The sequence below is a fragment of the Ischnura elegans genome, chromosome 5 (genome assembly GCF_921293095.1).
Source record: "Ischnura elegans chromosome 5, ioIscEleg1.1, whole genome shotgun sequence".
NCBI classification, from domain to species: domain Eukaryota; kingdom Metazoa; phylum Arthropoda; class Insecta; order Odonata; family Coenagrionidae; genus Ischnura; species Ischnura elegans.
This window is the reverse complement of record NC_060250.1, coordinates 15,101,779-15,122,199: the sequence shown is the minus strand read 5'-3', so window position 1 is coordinate 15,122,199 and position 20,421 is coordinate 15,101,779. Positions and strand designations below refer to the sequence as shown.

The window sequence follows — 20,421 nt, the reverse complement described above, 5'->3', positions numbered from 1 at the left end:
ACTTGATTTCCTATCCTCTTTAAAACATCCTGCCCAGACTCTGTCCCTCCAACGAAGGCAATTATTGGGGCAGCGCCACAGTTTCCATCCAAGCCGTTCTAGCTGTCGTCGAAAAAATTACAGCTATGAAAGAGGCGTTACTCATTTTTCTTCTTAGTGTACTGTAATGGATAACTTTGTCCCCATTTGTGTACACATGATGAACGCGGGACGCTGAATGTCGCGTTAGAATTACCGTAGAGTGGAAAAAGAGACTGATCTGACTGATGTTCAAAACTGACTGCACCTTAAAAGTTACGTCAGTCATGCTAATCAAGAATGTTCAATATTAAAAAATGTACATAAGGTGGATGAGGATTATTCCGTAACATGGGTGAGTTAATACTTTTTTCATTTTTGTAGGCTGAAGAGGATTGATTTAACTAACGTCCATTGAAATCAATCCTTTCATTTATTTGCGTTAACTCGTGCATGTTTGCCTACTTTAAAATGACATGCATGTCTTGAAATTCGATCGTGAGATATGTTGTTTTTTAAGCCTGGCTGTGGACTGAAGGAGGTTTGTATACAGTAAATAAGGAACTTCTCAGGTATTGAAAACTTAAGATCATATTGAATCTCGAACGAAATGTTTGATCGGCATCGTAGATATTCTTTTCTAGGTCAGTCGTGCTGTGCGACAAAGCAAACTGTCGCTTGCACTTTGGTCTTCATCGCTTGAGAAGGACGGGTTTTCTGTTGTCTTGTCAGGAAAGAGCTGTACTTGCAGGAGAGGAAGACCCGGAGATCGCGAGAGACGATTCATGTAAATAATGTAATGGCCGGTCTGTAGAACTTTCCTCATTTTTCCACTATATTTCAAATTGCTTTTGGGAAATAAAAAATGCTTATGATAGAAGACGTTTTATGCGGATTCAAGCTGGAATAGTGAAGAAATGAAATAATAAGCTAGAATTTTCTTTTCCTTTACAACTATAAAAAGCATTCAAAATTATTACGAGGGATGCATTCCCTCCTGTCATTGTTAACTTTAGCTCGAAATGAACATGATGCCGCCTAATGTTAGGAGAGAGAAAGTTGAATATTGGCTTTAATACTTGTGATAATGTTTCGATGTCGACAATTGGATATGATTTTGGTGAAATATTACCTTCTATACGCTAATCACCCTGTATTAGTGATAAAACTATGGGATTTTATTTTTTGTCTACATCTACATACTAACCCGAAAATAGGCGTGTGACGGGGGTTGATTATTGAAGAATTTGAGAGCAAGTGAAGCGCTAAAATGTATCCAGTGCCTCTACGAAGGGTGGGATAAAAAGTAAGTCTTCTTGAAACCTTAAGGTGAATACTGGACAACTTAGTTTGCTATATTATGAGGTAATGGTCTGATCAAAGGATCAGAAAGTCAAGAAAAAGAAAGGGGAAGAAGGGCAAGGGACCACCGCGAATAAATTACATCGGACAGGCTGTAAACGATGTAGTAGAGAAGAAATGCGTCACTATGAAAAGGCTAGCGGATAGGAGAGAGGAATGGAGAGCTGCGTCATACCAATCTTAGGATGGTTTAGTCATGATGATGATATAAATTCAAAACCAGTGGCGCCGACTTCATGGGGCCTGAGGGGGCCCGAGCCCCCTCAAAGATTCGTTAGGGGGGGCGGAGCCCCCTCAATAATTCAAGAAAATAATTAAGTTATATAATGCTTTGGGAAGTCACAGAAATATATTGGTATTTTCCCATGTTTGACGATAGATACCTTTTAAAATACATTCAATATTGTGTTAAAACAAATAATTTTTAGGTAGTAAGCAGGTTAACTGAAAACAAGTGGTGTGAATTATGATAGTGTTACGCTGCTGAGACACACTTTGAATTTAACCTCTTCCCGGGGTAAGACCCTCGATATGGGCCCCCCCAATATTTTTTATAAGTCAGCGCCCCTGTTCAAAACTGTAGGCGTTCGAGATGTGGGTGTGGAGGAGAATGGAGAAGGTAGAGTGGGCGGAAAGAAAAAGCAACGACGAAGTGCTGGACATGGAGGACTAGGAATAGAAACTATTGGAGATAAGGAGGAGTCAAAGGGTTTGGATGGAGCGAGTGCTCAGCGGAGCGGGGAGGGGATGATAAAATCAGTGTAGGTGGGAAGAAGACAAGGTAAGCGGGAAGGGGTAAAGGATTATTGGTATTAGGGATAGAAACATTATGAAATTAGCCGCATTGGAAATAGAAGAGGGCAGTTCAATTTTGGAAGAAGGTGTGTGCGGTTTCGATTCTCAAAAAGCACCATATCAACATACTTTAACTAATGGAGTACCTTTAACCCATTAGTGCCCATAATTCCCTAGTTGTTATATTTGAACAATATCTTCAAAAAATGGTCTTAGGAGTTTTTGAAACAACATATATTAAATTTAGCACTCAATAATAATTTTTTCATTGTTTTCTGAAGTGGCAACTTTAGTTGCCGACGGGCACTAGCATAGTCAAAATATGCAAACTTCATTCCATCTTCGCTATTTTTCAGTTTACCAGTGGTTTTTTGAGGTTAACTTCTTCAAAATAAATGCTGTGCTCCTATTGCAATGCAATAGAGGAGATTATGAAATATTTGCATTCGGGCACTGCTATTTTATAATATTCTTACCATTTCCTCACACAAGAATGGGATGTTATTCTGGCAAGATGGGTAATGATTTTCTGTGAATTCGATAACCTATCGCGACACTTTTAAAATGTTCTTTTGAACTTTATTAGCTTAAAACAATTGTTAATATTGCACATATATTTTTCAAATAAATCGCATTTACAAAAATGACAACACTTGATATGTTTCATTTTTACAAACAAATAAAACTTATTAACACGGACTGGCAGAAAAAACTCAAGATCATATACATTTTCAGAAAAAAAATGAAGCACAGTAATTTTAAGATGTAGTTTGTGCAATAGATTATAGAATGAATATATTGAAAATTTGAACAAAATGTATTACTTTCATTTCTTTCACAACAATGCGCCCAAAGGAACAATAGGAAATTAAAGAAACACATTTTACACACTACGAATGAAAATCTCCGAAAAATTTGTTAGCATGCAGTGGTGCATCACATTTTGTGCAAAGATACTGTGTTCTTTTTTTACAAACACGACATCGCCGATACTTTGAATTCCCCCTCCCAATTATGTGATCTTTGTGATCTCGGCGAAAATTATTTCTCGGAGAAGACGAAAATGGTGACCGCACTCCTGGTGACAACGGGGCAACAGCAAAAGATTTAAGGAGAAAAATTGCACACTGGCGCCTGAATTCAAGTTGGGGCATTTCATTACCAAATAATCTTCTATAAAGAAGCCATCCTTGGACCACTGAAATGTCTACCGCCCAGGCAAAGAATGGCCACCACCATTTCTTTGTCCTGATTGCTGTGCGATAGGTTTCAACAAATTGGTCGCAAATATCCACCCCGCCCATATTTGCATTGTACCTAGCGATTGTACCTGGAACATCAACAAACTGAATCTTTTTTTCTGCCCTGGAATACCGAGTTGATTTTTTCATAGGCTCCATGGGTTCACAATTTGAGAGAACGGTGACAACGGCGTTATCATTCCACCGTACCGCAATTAGATAAGAAGAAGTGGAAAAACCGGTAGAACCCCTGTTCGTCTTTTTCCAAGCCCTCTTGTCAGGTAGCTTCATATTTGATCCGACTCTGTTTTCTCGCAATGTCCCTGTTCCTCCCAATCTTTTTTTGGTCAACTCAGTTAAAAGTTCAACTGACGTAAATAGGTTGTCGAAATCCTCTGCTAAACCTAACACAACGTCCCCCCCCCTTGGCCCAACCCAGTGTCAGGAAGACGAGTGGATGAACCGCAGTAAGGCTCAGCATGATGTATGTAGCCTGTTGGATCAGCAGCAACCCACAGCTTGAATCCAAAGCGAATGGGTTTTCCTCTAATAAACTGTTTGCTCCCATGCCGGCCGTAATAGAGAATCATGCTCTCATCGATGCTCAAACTGTTCCCCGGTTCTATTTGTTTGAATGCCTGGTTGAGGAAATCAAACAAAGGACGTACCTTGTACATTCGGTCACTCCCATTGTTAGCATCATTATCTGCCAGGTGAAGGTAGCGAAGTAAATTTTCAAACTTGTTTCGCCTTATTGCATCCGCAACTATTTTCACGTGGCAATCCGGGTCCACCTTCCAATACATTCTCTTTTGAGAGAGGCGGTGGTATCCTGACAAAAGCATTACCCCTATTAATGAATGTATTTCGTCACTTGTTGCCTCTAAACCATGAACAAGATGTTGGGCGGCATACCGGTTGCTTTCTATGACTATACGATTCACTAAACATTCCGAAAAAATTGCTTTGAAGGCATCAAATGGGGAGTTCACAGTTTCGCGCAAATGGTCTTCCGCATTGGGGAGATATTTTGGCGATACATTTTCAATTTTGGAAGCAAAGTCCTGACAGTTTTCCTCCCAACATCGCACGGGGTAACAACGCTTTCGCTTCTTGGGCTTCTTCACGGTTAGCGTTACCGAGGTTTCACACATTTCACTGAAATTACCCCGTCCATTCTGGACCAATCTCTCCTCAGCCTCCTCGGAGAAGTCAGCATGAACCTCTGACTGCAGAATACGAGCCGGAAGATGGCTGAAGTCTCCTTCCACCTCCTCGTCAGAAAGATCGGAATCCTGATCGCTTATCATTCCCTTCTCTTCAACGGGAGGGCAAATGGCAATGCTTTCCGGGGAAACATCGTCCTCCAATAGGGCATCTAGAATTTCATTCAGGCGCAAGCCTCGTTTAATACAATTCCTATGGGCCCTAAAAGCGAATTAATAAACAATGGTGTGTAACATAGCAAATGAAACCGACCTTATTTCGATAGAATTTGCAAATAATAGTGCTTTTTCCCAATGCCAAAAAAATGGGCAACCTGCTATTTAATCAAAAATATATCGATATTTTAGGAAGATTAGAAGAACAAAACACCGAATAATGCATGAAAAGTTCAAAAGTACTCAATAAAGTTTTAATAGCTACTGTTTAAGTACTTATACTACTTTGAAACTGAATTAAATCAAAAGAATACGAATATTTGCAATTTTTGACTACGCTAGTGCCCGTCGGCAACTTAAGTTGCCATCACTTTTTACATTGGCATAGAAAAAAAACAAAACCATATTTCTACGTAATAATTTGGATAGTAATTCATTAAAGCTTTCACTATAAGTTGAAAAATAAATATTAGTGAATATAATACGGAAAAAGTCCTCAGCTAACATGATAAAGAAGATAGTCACCAGTCGTCGGCTGAACACCTGGAGGAGCTGCAGTAATCCGACCAGTACGCGAAACGCAATCGAACTGACGAGGAACGAGCAGCGCTGGCCAACAATGTAAGGTCTAGTAAAAGCACACACGAAGAATCATATGAATTGACTACTTGGTAAACGTTGTATGAGACAAAATGTAGCATGGCAACTAAAGTTGCCGACGGGCACTAATGGGTTAATAGTAGTTAGCGTGTGCATGCTTGTGTTACGCAAGGTAAAAAATAGTAAACAACCTTTTCTCGTCATCTTTTAAGACGAACTAGGTATTAGGATCATTAAGTCCGATTCGTATTAGCCCAATAAGTAGATCCCACGCATGAACATATTCGATGTTTATTACGCTATGTTGTGGATGTGCAAGCGAGGGTATGGAAAGTTCAAATAAGCTGAGAGATCCTTTCGTATTCTGCTTCACTCAACTCTCTGCTGCGTGGCGGTTGGAGGGTTGGCCCGGGGCTCAAAACTCAATTGTCACACGTGGAAACATGCTGCCTTCATTTCGTCCGCGACGTCTAACGCCCCCTGCCGTCTCCGGGGCGCAAATTCTTCCAGCAGGAGTTGGGGGCGGCAAAGGAGTGTGAGACACATTTGCCGATTGTGCCTCCGGAGTGCCACGGAGGAAACGTTACATTTGTCATCTCCCACGGGTTGTCGCGCCCACGCATTCGCTTTTCTCTCATTGCCATCTGCTCCGCACTCTCTGTACCCAATATTCTCATCATTCCCAGTTGACGATTAATCTGATTTAGTTTATTAACATCTGCTCACTAAGTGAAAGACTCGCGTGGATAATGCAGTCATTAACTTTTAATATGCCGAGGATCTCTCAGGCTTCATCTTGAACTTTGTAAGGTTTCCGACTTAGCTTTGAAGAAGAATATCATTATTTTTTAAAGTATTATTCCGATTGAGGTAGATTTCCATGGCGTATTCAAGAAGTACTCCATTCCTTATGTCTCCTCCGTATCTCATCTAGAAGCTGCCTCTACTCACCCACCACATCCAGCACTTCTTCGTTTTTCCTCCTCTCCGTTCACTTCACCTACTCCATCCTTCACTTCACCCACATCTCGAACGCCTACAATCTTCTCTCGTCCTCCTTTCTAAGTGTCCATGAGCCCGCACCGTGAAGCGCTACACTCCAGATTAGACTATTCACTAACGTTTTCTTAAAAGTCTTACATAACTATCCTCTCTTAAGTGGAAGCATTATATAGGGAAACATAATTATCTTGTTACGCTCCGCTCTGAAATATTAACTGACACCGACCATGTTTTCGATGCTTGTATCATTATCAAGAATAGTAATTAGTATGGAGAGGGGCGAGGTCCTTTCTTAGCTTATATGAACTTCCCCTCTTCCCTCACCTGCGCTATGTGCCTCACATACTGAATGAATGCCAATAAACCGAGCCTCAAATAGAGCGTGCGAGGTTCAGGCTTGATAATGACATAAGTGTCGTAACCATGGTCGGTGTCAGTATTCATAGTGGATCTCACGAAGTGGTTTATATATTCATAAAACGTAGAACTTTATTGACCTTAAACTAATTGATATCCGTTTCACCTTGCAGTATCCGCAAAGGTTTGTTTATTCCTTAAACATGTTTTTCCCTATTTCCAAATAGAAAAGACTCCTCGCCCTTTTAGTTATTATTTGATTAGTCCACGGATAATTGAACGCTACCAGTCTGTAGTAAATTAGAACTTGTGGAGTTAAAATAAGTTCAAAAACTTTCAGGCATAGCATAACTACGCATGTCCACGGAGAAACGTGTACAAATTAACGAAATTTGTAATTATTGCGCTTTTGTAAAGCCGTGTTAAGTTCTTTAATATGAGTACTTTTTTATAATACTTTTCTTGGTGCCTATGGTAACCTAATTGTGAGATAAATATGTCGAATGGTTATTCTGTGAAGTTTCCAAAATATTTTCACCAAGTTACACCGCACGCTGCTATTTAAAAAAAATATTTTATAGTTGCTTGGAATGGCATGTATATGAGCTTAACCTTCAAAAGCTGATTATTTTTCCGTTTAGTTTCGTGCACGATGGTGAATGTTTATTGGGTTAAGTCAACTGAAAATAATGTATGGCTCATAATAGCATCAATTTCGTCACTAATCCTCAGCATCGCTGCGAATTAACTGCAAAAATTTTGAAAACTTAAATGAATGGAACATAATTTTTATATCACGTGGAAATAGAAAATCCGTCACAATGCGCTGTCTTGAAGAACAAGAAATTTTCACTTTGTTCGACAGTGATTTATTTATTTTATTATTTTAATTAATGTAAAGTATTAATTAACCATGGTAATTCTGCTCATGCTTTTTTTTACTTAAGTCTCTCTACCGTTAAGGTGCGGGAAATGTTCAACATCCCTGTATAAAGTAATTACGTTAATGAACTCTTGTTTTCTGTTTAAATAAATAGTTTTTTAGTTACCGTGGTGATTCAGTTTTGGACCTAGTAGTATTGTATTCATAATGAATTTGAGGTAGTAATTTTTATCAAATAATTATGAATGATCAAATTCTCGAATCTTCCTCTCAAACTTGTTCTTCTACGTTTTCTCTCGCAGTACGAGCTTAGTTCCCCTCCACTTACGTTCCCTTTTACTGCTCGCCTCCCCATCCCCATTCCATGTGCTCAGTATTACATATGTAGTACGTAGCTCGTCTCTTTCCTTCCCTCCCGTTCCCAAACCTCCCTCCGTTCCATATTTCACTCTCGCCATCTGCCGCTAATAGGATTAATTAATGTTCTCCGACGTACGGTCCCAGCGCGGAGACAGACGCCAGTTTGAAGAGCCCTTTCGGAGGAGGAGTTGGGAGATGGAACAATCCATAAGGCCACCTAATAATAGTTGGAGAGTTGGGAGGACAGTAATGGATCCAACTGGGATAGTTTCGCTCATTGTCTAGGGGGGTCACTGGCTGTAATCCCCTCTTCCAAGTTGGTGATTGGTTTTTGAGGGCGATGCTGCTTGATCTTTCAATGGGTATGTTTCACCAGGGATCAATTCCGCTGGCAACATAAGTTTCTATTCCCGCTGAGCCTTCTACCTTTTATCGTGATTTACAATTACGTGTTATTGCACCTATCACGTCATACATATTATACGGATATTTATTATTTCGGTTCGTCGTATCACTCAGTGATTCCTGTGCGTATTTAAATAATGCATGTATTTTTTATGTTTAAATTCAATGAGTAAGTATTTATAATGTTAACTCGACCATTTCATTCTGCGTGGTTTCATTTTCCTCTCATTATTTCTATGTCTGACTGATTATTTCACCATTGCATTTGTGGGCTTTCATCAAAGCGGAAATTATTTAAGTAACCTCTGCCTCCTTTGAGAGTTTTTTTAGGTTAATTTTAGGTAGTGTATGTTCCAAAAGCCAGTCAGAAAAGGGTGGCTGGAGGAGGGGGTTCGATGCAAAGGGTCTTACAGGGGTTATATAACCAGTAGTTTTTACAAAAAAAGCTTTTAAACATTTACAGGTCTATTATACTTCCTTTATTCGAACGATTTTCGAATGCGGGCCTTTGAAATATTGAGTGAAATGTGAAGTGAAGTGTGAAGAAAATTGAAAAAGTAATGTGGAAAAATTAAAATGAAAAGTAGAAACAATTTACGAAAAAAGTAGTGCATCCGAGAATCGATTCTAGAACTTCTGGATAGAAGTCGAACACCGTAACCACCCGGGCTACGACTCCTCCTTGAAGTAGGTCCATTTCTAAGGGAAGATATTAGACCTGTAAATGTTTTACTGCGTTCTTTGTTTTAATTATTGGTTATATAACCCAACCGTATATGGGAGTCGATTCGTGGACAGCTCCCGATGGACTACAACTATACTAAGTTTGATTGAAATCTGAGACCGGTTTTCGGACACTCCCCTTGTTAGTGTGATATTGTTAGTGAATGTAGGGAAAAGGGTGGGAGTAAGGAGTCGTGGAAAACACCCTTTAATTCAACTCTTTTCCGTATGAAGGCTGAGAATACTTCAACGGAGATGGAAAACGACATCATGGCGGTAATTATGGGACTGAATACCACAGAATGAAAAATCTTCACCCGTGCATAAAGTCTCGCCATCACACATCCAGCAATGTTTGAAAGGACTTACAACGCGCACCAATAAAATGTATTGAAAACGTATTCTTCTTCGAAAGTATTGCCAAGAGAACATAAGAGTTTGGATTGCATTGCGAATCGGATGATCTATTTCTTGTATTCTTAAGCGGCAGTTCTACTACTTTATTGAGCGAAAGTTCCAATTTGAAATTCCCATCTTTCATCTTTTTAATTCATTTTTAAAAAAGGAAAGAGCAAGTACTAGATATGGTGGGCGAGACAGACGGTTTGGTTGGAGCGAATACTTGGCTTGGAGGTGGTGCTGATACAGTGTCTGACGGAAGAACGTTAAATAAAATGGGAGGGGACGGAAAAATCGCAGGGTTTGTGGGTAGAAATATTGGAATTAGGGCTTATTGGGAATTGAAGAGGGAAGTTGAATGTGACAGGTGCACAACACGGGATCATTCGTAAAATGATAAATGTGAACCTACCCTAAGCAGTAGAATACACTATATAATCCTCGTCATAAGACATCAATCAAAGAATGCCTCGATGCAACTTTTCACTCCGCTCTCTCATCTGTTAACCATTTCTTTCTTAAGTATTTCCTCTCTTTACATCCTTCACTATTTCTTCTGCTCGAATGACTCATTCTGGGACATCGTTTTCCTTTTTCCCCAACTGTATGATGTGAGTGATAATTAGAAGCTGTAGATGGAAGTAGTGAACTGGTTCCAGCTAATTTATTGTTAGGCTAACGTCATTTTGTTGAAATTATTGGTGGATGTCGATACTTCGTGGCAGTTCATTCATTGTATGATATAAAGTAAAGATACTTTGCTCTTTTTGCATAAATACTTTTGTAGAAAACGGCAAAGTATCTTTCCTTCATATCTTAACGTCATTTTATCGTCATGGTTGCATTAACTCATCATTTTTTCTATTTCAATCGACCGTTTATTTTTTTGTTTTATGCTTCGTATCGGTGACTGATGGACTTGGCCTTGCCACACCCCTTAATTCGATCGAGTATCCGGGATGGTTTGGTGCTGAACAGGTTGCCAGCCGTATTTTCGTCCTGCGGTTGTTTCGGCCCGTAATTAATCGTTGTCTGCCCCCCTCGTCCCCTGCGTCCCGCGTCGCGTGTTAGCCTTCCGCACTCCACCAAGCAAGCGAGCCACCCCGCGTGATTTGCATTTTATCGTCCCTTCCGATTTAATTAATGTATGCATGTGCAAAAAAAAGAACACACAGCATAAACTCTCCTATCGGCTGGTTTCCGGAAAACGTCCTCGCATCACCACTTAGCTCTCCATCGACGTAATTGATTTGTCTCTTACATTTTTTTAAATTCAATAATATCTATGTTTTATGTAGAACTGATAAAGTGAGTTTCCGAGCGGGGAGGGGATGTTGAAAACAGTGTTAAGAGGGTAGAATTTTGGTAAACGAGGGAGAGGTAAGAAAAGGATTTTTAGCCAAAATGGAAGGGAGTTGGCCTTATCGTGTATTAAAGTGAGGGATGTTCACAAAGTGAGGGATGACTGCCAGAATATTTCATAAATAATCCATGAAAATCTAATTCTAAAACCTTAATCAATTGAATACATAAATACAGGATTTTTTTTGCATATTTCCAGGATGAATTTTATGTTTTGCTCGGTTGATGTAAGGATTTTCCCTGGAGTTTCGAAGGTACGATGTTGGAAATGTGTTTTTTACGTCAGTTCAATGCGAAGTGGTGCTAACAAATACTAAGCTACGTGCAGGACAAAAATTCTCTCGTGAAATTATAAAAATTAGTGAATTAACCATCTTTCTCTGAAATTACCTTGCATTTTTTTTTCTTATACGCCATGATTTATTTTTTGCATAAGATAACTTGACGGATGATTTGTGGAACAGTAATGTGAAGTTCTTTATTATGCTAGTTTGAAGTGGTGTAACGAATTTGAATACTGAGTTCTTTTATCAATATGTAGATTGTTTTCTTGAAAAGTCTGAGTTTTTAATGAGTTTACCTTCTTGTACTTCACGTGATGAGCGTCAATCTTTTTTACTTTGAGCGCTGGAAAACACATTTCCATGAACTCTGTGTATGTTCTAGTCGCTGAAGTCTAAATTAAAACACTTCCACAGTCAAGAGTGAAATCAAAGTTGAAACACTCAAAATTAAAAATTCTTTTATTAAGTTAAGAAAATTCAAATTTTCCATTTCTTCTCAAAATATTTCAACTTATGGAGACTTCAACTTTTGGCAGTTTTGACGTACCACAGAATTTAGCAGGTTTCTCAAGTTCTTTGAGGTTTGAAGACAACAATTTAGCCGCAAAATTCATCACTGCGATATCTTAAAAGGACGTATATACCCAGCTGTTTTCATGTGACGCTGGGACCAATAGTTGTAAACGAAGGTAACAAACGGCACAGCGAGAGGCGGCGAGAGTCTTGTTATCTTGCGGGAGGTTGGAATGAGCATCACTTGAGGGCTGTTTGGTATACATGTGTGTTTGATGAAGCATCAGTGAGGGAAGATATAGTGTTGGTGTGGTTATGCTGCGTATGCTTTGGATTATTGATGGCTCAAACATGAAAGAAGGGAAAAATATACATGGCCTATGCATTGTATGAAAGTGTGGTAAGGAGAAGTGTTTGTATCGTGTTTCATTATTTTAGAATCGCATCGCTTGAGGGAGATTTCAAATATTGTGCATTTGAAGTAATTTGCGTGAAGAGAATTGAAGAGTTGTCTGTATTTTTGGTTAAATTTAAATTGTAATCAGGGAGGAATTTCATGTATATTACCCCATATTGAATTTTACTTCATGAATTATTATGAGGCGGTGGCAGTTACTTTCTATGCTTCTGTGATGCTGCTGTAGTACTTTGGGCGCCGTATGCCATCATATTTTCATCATCATCATCAAATCTTGACAATGAATGATTCCACTCTCTCTATGCACACACCCGGCTTCAATTCATCAAACCTAAGTGAATCACTGGTATATTGGTCTTCCTCACCGGCATATTGTTGTGAAAGTTCCCCCCCCCCCCCCCGCCGCCCCCTAGAGAACTCAGGGTTTCAAGTTTCCTCCTAGTTCTAGGCCCTGATTTCTCCGTGAGAGGGCGTCCATCCACATTTCTCGGGTTTAGTTCCGCTGGGAAATGTCAAACTTGTCCCTGACACTTACATGCCGTCTCCTCGCGAACTTAAACTCGGCCCCTGCTCGGCTCCTTGCGAGGAAACTTGTGTGACATCGGCCCCCGTCTGAGAGCGCTGTCTGCGGCCCCCTTGTGATTCCTACTTCCACGCCTTGCCAATATTCGATTGTGCCCTCTGGGCCAACATTTCTCCGCTCCAACATATTCCTGTCATTCCCACTTACTGCCGGAATCACCTGGGGAAAACATTTTTGTTTGTATGAAAGTGTAGGCTCTCTCTTCGTAGGATGTCGTGAGGAGGCTGCTTTGCTGTGATGCTTTCATAGTTAGGACTGAGAAATGCATGGCAGCTTCATAGTTTACTCCGATTTTCAGTAAGGACGAAAAATAATAAAGCATCAAAGAATTAGTTGTGTGTATTTGGTGCATGATGCGGAAAAGTTAATGAGCCCTGTAAATGGCATTCAAAAAAACTATTCATTTTCTGTACTTCGGATTTTGTTTACACAAAACTTGTTACCCTTTCATTCAATGTTTCGTCGTGAAATAATGATAAAAATTAGGTCGAAGTACTTACGCGTCTCATATATCCATAGTGGGATGGGTAATACGAGTGTGTGGGAAGGATATTTGTCAGGATCACTTCAAAGTGTTTCTTGAAGAGATAAGGCGCGTCTCATTAATTAAGGACAAACAGTTCAATTACTTGGAGGTAATCCATTTTAGGAGTTGAAATATTGGAACGATGCCATGATAAACGCCGTTGATGATGACACAGATTTAGGTTTTTAGAACTCTAGTGTACGACACTATTTACTCTGTAAAGTTTATTGGAAATAAATGGTTTAAAATTACAAGTAATTTGGATGTGGTTTATGAATGCATTGGAGTTATTTAATTCTAACAAAGATTTGGCGACAACACCCTTACAATCTCGTCATGTAAAATAATAAAATTGTTCAGGTAGTCTGGATCTTTATAGATACGGCTTTCATCAATTTTGCAGTTTTTGTCTGTTCTTATTCTGTTGTTGTTAACATAGAAGTGATATTTAATGCTAAAACGTGGTCGCGAGTAAATATAAATCGCAATTTCCTATTTTTTTCCTATTCGTTTCTTGTATTTCTTAATCTCTTAAATATGTTTTCAATTATATATTCAATCCATCAATTATTGATCAGCTATTGTTCAAATTTACTATAATACTCAAGTATTTCAAACTTAACGAAATGATTTTTTTCGAACTATTGCACATTTTGTGCGCTTTTCTGCGGTTTATCTCAACTATATCAATAAATATCGGTTTTTAACACATCATTGAATGGTAGATGCGATGAAATTTGGTCAATGCAGACTTCATTTTAGAAAATTATTTATAATTATCTATTGTTATATAATTTGCTTTGGCCCGAGAAACTAAATATGAATCACTCTTTATTATTTATTGTCTCTGCAACGAGACGTTAGGTTTTCGCTGGACATGCACTGCTTTTTTTTACTACTTCTCTAGTTTGCGTCTGGCCGTCCTTTTCCATTTTTATTCGGCTTTCTATCTTCTAATGCATAGCGAACCAAATGAAGCGAGTCAGCTTTCAAAGGCTATTACTGTTCTTTTGCCTTTCGCATACAAGATTTCCGTTTCAAAAGAATTTCATAATGTGTAAGAGGACGAGTTTAGGTCTTGTTCCGGGTTATCAAACAAACAGCTGACAGCTGTCTCATAGGTCTTGTGGCTCAGGGTTAGTTTTCACTCCCTACTCTAGTTAACCTATCACTGTTTCAGCCCATGTTTATTATTTAAGTATTCTACCGATTGAGGTAGGTTCCCACGGGCTGCTTAAGAAGCATTCTGGCATGTAACTTCACGTATCAATCTTCCTGCCGCTGATGAAAAATTAGTGATCATCGCGAGATGTTTACAATTAAAATAGTATTGCTAAGTCGTGACAAAATGCCTTCGTCGGCCTCGGTGGCAGCCAGGGTTTAAGTCCTCGCCTGCCAAACCGAAGGTCACGGGTTCGAGTCCCGCCTGGGTGGGTTGCACCTATCCTGGGCATGGGCGTTTGTGAATGTCCGTCATTCTTAATTGTTATTTCCCTGTTGTCAAGGCCGTAAATGTACTGTTTACGGGGAGATGAAAAAAATAGCCAGCACAATTATCTAACTTTAGAAAGATTCAAAATATTTGACTTGAAATTGCCCAAATTAGCATACGGTAGTTATGTTGCGGTGTTTGTTACACCTGTCACCACCAGAGACGCTGAGCTCTGTGCACTACAAGTCTAGACAGGTAAAATTACGTGGAATACTGTAATTGTAGGAGATGTGTTATTAAATTCTGGTATATTCCCTCCCCTCGAAAGTCAGCGGGATTTTTTGCTCGTAAAGAATAAATGAAGACTTTTAGCGCGAGAATGGCGGTGAGGAGGGGGATTGTTTTCCTTTTCCGAGGTTTACGAATCTGCATTAGAGTGCATCGCAAAGGCGTCGTTATTCCGCGCGCAAGCAATTAAGTGCGCTCATCTCTGTGCGCGAGTGAGAGAGCCTTCCATGGCTATCGGATGCGACCCTGGGCTGTAGTGCTTTCCGGCTTTTCTTTTTATTTGAATCTCTCTCGGCTGCTTCCTTCCTGTGCTCTCGGAGTGTCCTTCCGCCGTCAGGACTTACGCCGTTGCTACTTCGAGTCCCGTCCGCTCGTTAGGCCGTGGCGCTGCCGCAGCTTCCGTTCGCTGCTGCGCGAGAAATCCCCCTCGAATAGGATGGATTTAAGTCTCTCCCGTCTCTTTTCTTGCCCGTCTCACTGCCAGTATGCTCTATTCCTACTCCTTGTTTAACCCTGTAGTAAGTACTCCTACGCTCATGTATTTTCGCCGTGCATTTCCTAAAACGTGGACTGAGTGCTGGATTTTGGTGGCCATTTTTTGAACTAATCCCCATACTCAATTTTAATTGAATAGACAGATAAATAATTGGAAATGTATTGTTTTCATAATTTTTCCTGGGGTTTCAGACAGTTTTAGAGGGGGTCTTCATAATACTTTTTTGTCGGATCACGTCTCGTTCACCCCAAACATTTGTATGAGTGAGTGAATGAATGAAAGAATGAATGAGTGAGAGGTCGTTAAGGGGCTTTATAGTATATAGATGAGATGAAGAATACCCTGTATGATTTCTATAAAAGATTTTTTTTTAGATTTAATGGCCTGGGAAGCGTGGTAGCCCAATGGTTGGAGGACTTATCTGCTGTAGTTATGATCGCTCACCACGAGAGACGGTGATCTCTGCGCACTGCAAGATTCGACTGGGAAAATTTTATGTGATTACGGGGCTTTAAAGGCTGTGTTATTAGTCTCTGATCTAAAATCACATTTTTTTTAGCAGGGAAGAAAAAGTATCTTTGTTTAGCATTAAAAATTCCATTTTTTTTCAACTGCTTTTGGATTTTCATCCCTACCAAAACTTCATGTTAGTAAATGTTTCCATCGCCATTGTTGGGTGATTGACGTGCAAATATCAGTCTTTTTCTGTGCAGTATGGCATGATTATCACTTAAAGGATGAGCTCAGTTGTTCAATTATTTACTTGTATTTATTTATTTCTAATTTTTAAATGCATATGAACGGAGGTCATCCGAAGGGAAAATTTTGCGGCGAAGGAAGAAAACCCATCTGGAAGACCTCCTGGCTTGACCATATCTGAAACAAGGATGAAAACCTAATCTCGCCTGCGTGCCGAGAAACCGGATATGAAATATATTAATCATTATTACTCTTGAAAAATACTTAAACTAGGTAAAATAGCCCTGGCCCAGGGGAAAAGAGGGCCGGATTGTGGCGTCATCCGGGCTAAGCTAAAGAAACAAAAGTCAAGTCTCGCCGATTACGAGTCATCAGTTGGCGGTTTGCGGATATGGTCCGTTGCCAGCTGCATTATGTTCAGCTGGGCCCGAGTTATTAACTATAATTTAATAAAAGTAATATATTATTAATTATAATTTCTTCTCCGTTTATGTGTGATTGACTTGCTAGTATCAGTCTTCCCGATTACGAGCCATCAGTTGGCGGTGTAGAGAAGGCCCGTCGTCGAGCACAGTATGTTCAGCGGGGCCCGCGTCAAGTTGCAGTCTCGTCAGCGAGGCCGGGAAGATTCAAAGGGGAGGAGGGCGAGGCCTATCTCTTTTCGTCGGCCACTCCGATGCGGGAAGGTCGAGTCTCTTGAAAGGAATGCTCGCCTTGTTTCGCGTCCCCGTCAGGTATTCAGCTCCAGTGTCAGCGCCTCCGTCTTTTGTGTCGGCTCGAGGGAGGATTTTGCGGAGCGCAGGGCAGAGGGGGGGGGGGGGGCGGTTGGAGCATTCCGGGATGAGAGAGCCAGTCTTTCGCTTCAAAACCGAAGCAGCGCCTCTTTCTCTCCCCTCCTGCGTGCGACAGGCATTCTATCCGCCCTGGAACGCCAGCGACCCAGCCAACCGTCCCACCACCCTGCTTTCTCAGTGAAGAAGAAAAAATATTTATATATTTTAACTCCCCCACCGAGTTCCGCGGGGCTACATACTGTCCTTAAAATAAAGAAAGTCGACCGAGTTTGAGGAGCTCTATATCCCGACAAAAGCAACCAATTTCAATTTTAGAAAATCATGAAAGAGACCGTTTATTTATATGTACGTTGGAACTTACGAATGTATAAAAAACCTTCTGCCCTGTTGTCTTTCTTCTACGTAATATTCCTCAAAAAAGTACATCCAATAGAGAATCTTGAGGTGACAAATTTCTTCGGTGGTAATGCTGCTACTTTTTGACTGTATATATCTGACTTTGTGGCTGAGACACGGAGGAAACTAAATATGGATGGAGAGAGTTTTAAGCGAGGAGGGAATATTGAAAACAGTGTTTTAGGCTTGAATTTTGGGTAAACAAGTTCGAGGAAGGGAGAAAATGGGATTTTTTTGGTAGAATGAAAGGCACTAAGCTTTACTCTGAATTGAAGAGGGAAGTAAATATAGGGACTGCCAGAATTCTTCTTAAATACTCAATGCAAACCTACCTTATTCGGTAGAATACTTTAATAATAAATACTGTAGCTTCTTCTTCCTGCCACTCGCGCGCGGCCATCGCGACGAAGGAATTCTTGCCTCTCGTCCCCCGCACCCTCCCTCTCCTTCTCGTCTTCCACCGGTTCACTACTCCTCATTCTCCTTTCGCTTTTTTTTCACGCGCCACCTTTTTATATTTAATAAAAGACAACAGCTTCTCATCCTATCCGCCCACTCGCGTAGCAGGAGTGCGGAGGGGAAGGAATAGCACAAGCCGTCCCGATTCCATCCCTCCCCGCTCACTTTCCCCCCCACGCGTCTTGTACTCGACATTTTCCAACGGGCCTGCTTGAATTTTTTCCTGAAGATCTGCGTTTTCGACGAGACACAACATGCCAGACCTGACGATAGAGGTTCGGTTCGTGTCTGGTCCGGGCTCTTGTCGTTTACTCACAATCAGATGTGATATCGAGTTTCATTTATAGAATGATGTTTGGGATAGATGGGTTCAAACGAAGTAAAAGTCTTTCTCATTCGACTATTTTCTCTAAAATCTTAATGAAAAAAAAATCGACAGTTGAGGCCCGTTTTTCGTGAGCTGGTAATTTCCTTGGAGTTTTGGGCTGTTAAGAAGTCGTTCATAGAGACTCATTCCATGGCGGAAATAATAGCTATTTGGGTTTTAAAAACATATAATGTGAGGTGGATGTAGGAGTCCAAGGAATTGTACAGATGTGTGAGCTGTTCTGACGTGAGTGAGTGTCAGTGACGCCATCAACTCACCTGTGAAGGTCGTTGATTTTTCGTCGCGAATGACTAGATAAGTAGGAGAAGAATGAGAAAACGAAAAAATAGCGTGACTAAAGTTGCCAAACTGTCGAAACCGATATTAAAATAAAATTGGTGTACGAACCCATTCTTGCTTCCTCATTACGCCCTCTCCCTCCCGTCCCTCACCGTTTCACCATCAACTCATTATGTTATTACTATGATAACCTGATGGCAACATAATGCATTGAAACCCGGGTGGAAATTATTTTTTTATCCGTGAAATCCACAATTCCGACTTTTATCCGTGATGGAGAAATTTCGCTGGATGAATCCTGTAACATTTCGTGTTGTTAATCCTTATTCTTACGCTTTATTTGATCCTATATCTATATTGTTCATAAATTGGTGTTTATAAATGAATATCGGGGTTAGAGGTGGGTTAAACTGTTCATTTTTATGAACCGTTCACTTTGATCCTGTTCAGTAAAAAGAGCAGTTCAAAATATCGGTTCATAGTGAACGAGTAGGGTCATTCGGTAGAAAATATTGTTTATCATGCGTTTAGAGTACATGAAAGAAACGATTAAACTCCTAGTTAGATGATGCACCTGAAAAAACTAAGTCCAAAGGCTTTAATTGTTTCTTAAGTTCATGAATCGCGTTTTAAACAACATTTTTGGAGATGCATCCACATTGCACAATACAGCGCACTTAAAAACTTAAAATTTCATCGTAGGCGCCAAAAACTAAGTCCAAAGTTCATCTTGGTAAAGGGACCGAAAAAAATGTTCCACAATAATGAGTTCAATCGTTTCCTAAGTTCATGAATCGCGTTTTAAACAGTATTTTTGGGGATGCATCCACAAATCCACAAATGTTCAAAATACGAAATCAAAATGAACGCGATATCCCAACTGAACGCCCCGAGGAAACTATTATTTGATCTAATATTTCGAAAGGTTCGAATGAACTGATATTTTAAATATCAGTTCAAATATTAGTTATTTCGAACGGTTCGAAAGAACTAATATTTTAAATATCAGTTCAAATATTAGTTAGAACGAACCGTTCAGTGGCTATCCTGTTCGTTTTCGTCGACGGAGGGGAATAGTAGAGAAAGAAGGGGAGGGGCTCGGTCGTCTACGACGCACTTCGGCGGCCTTGGATGGCCTCCCTCGTAACCGCCATCTGTTGTACCCACAACGCACTTGCTCGAGTAAGCTGCAGTTCAAAATGCCTCTTGATGATCATACCTACTGTACCGAGTACGCCGCAATTGTGCAGTGCCGACATGAACAGTGAACAGGGTGATTTAGAGAACGGTTCATTTTCGAACCGGTTCATGTCAGTGAACAGTTCGTTTTGGCAGTTCGGTTCTTTTTGACCCATCTCTAATCGGGGTGAGTAAGTCAAAGTCGTAAGGAGTAAGTGATGAACGACCTTTCACCTCAGTAGACATGTAAACACTCATAATGTGCGTATCAGGGGTTACTGTGCAACACACGTTGCACATTAACTACAGATTCAGTCTTTGCAAACTGTAAAACGCAAAGCGCTTTCTGTTCATTAGTCGCCATCTTTGCTACTACCGCTTCCTAGCGGATCGCAGCGGAAACATTTCACGCACCTGTGCATTGCTGCTAAGTAACAAAACGTTTTGAGTTGCTCTTTCATTTTACATATAATTTATAGCTTTGAGTATAATGTATTCAATAGTATAAAGCGTCAAAACCCTGATATTCATTTATAAACACCCGGTATACTTCATACAAGAATGCAGCTTCTCATCCTATCCACCCTCTCCCGTTGTAGGAGTGCGAAGGCGAAGGAATTAAAATTCAATCCGTCACGAATCCGTCTTTCTACGCCCTACTTCCCCGCTGGCGCCTTTTTCTCGAAATTTTCCGTGATGGCAGCTTGAATGTATCTAGCAGTTATGCGTCCTCTATGAGGAAAAACGTGGTCGGCCGTAAACTAGGAAGGCATTCGCATTAGAGGCTCGGTTTGAGTT

At 40.3% G+C, this 20,421-nt stretch overlaps 1 protein-coding gene across 1 annotated transcript; it reads right to left on the bottom strand.

The window, feature by feature from the left end:
* Positions 1–3,820: 3,820 nt before the first annotated feature.
* LOC124159622 (piggyBac transposable element-derived protein 2-like) lies at positions 3,821–8,098 on the bottom strand. Its single transcript, XM_046535541.1, has 3 exons — positions 7,969–8,098; positions 5,324–5,426; positions 3,821–4,844 (listed from the first exon to the last, which is right to left on the bottom strand). The coding sequence occupies exons 1-3, from the start codon at positions 8,096–8,098 to the stop codon at positions 3,821–3,823; spliced, it is 1,257 nt and encodes a 418-aa protein (XP_046391497.1).
* Between the last annotated feature and the right edge of the window lie 12,323 nt (positions 8,099–20,421).

What these genes read in the sequence shown, in the direction of transcription:
- LOC124159622 (XM_046535541.1), bottom strand. Translation starts at nt 8,098, where the DNA reads ATGGCGAGAGTGAAATATGGAACGGAGGGAGGTTTGGGAACGGGAGGG. An exon ending in GGCGAGCAGTAAAAGGGAAC is followed by an intron (nt 5,427 to 7,968) that starts GTAAGTGGAGGG and finishes TGCTTTTACTAG; the next exon opens with ACCTTACATTGTTGGCCAGC. An exon ending in AGGTGTTCAGCCGACGACTG is followed by an intron (nt 4,845 to 5,323) that starts GTGACTATCTTC and finishes ATTCGCTTTTAG; the next exon opens with GGCCCATAGGAATTGTATTA.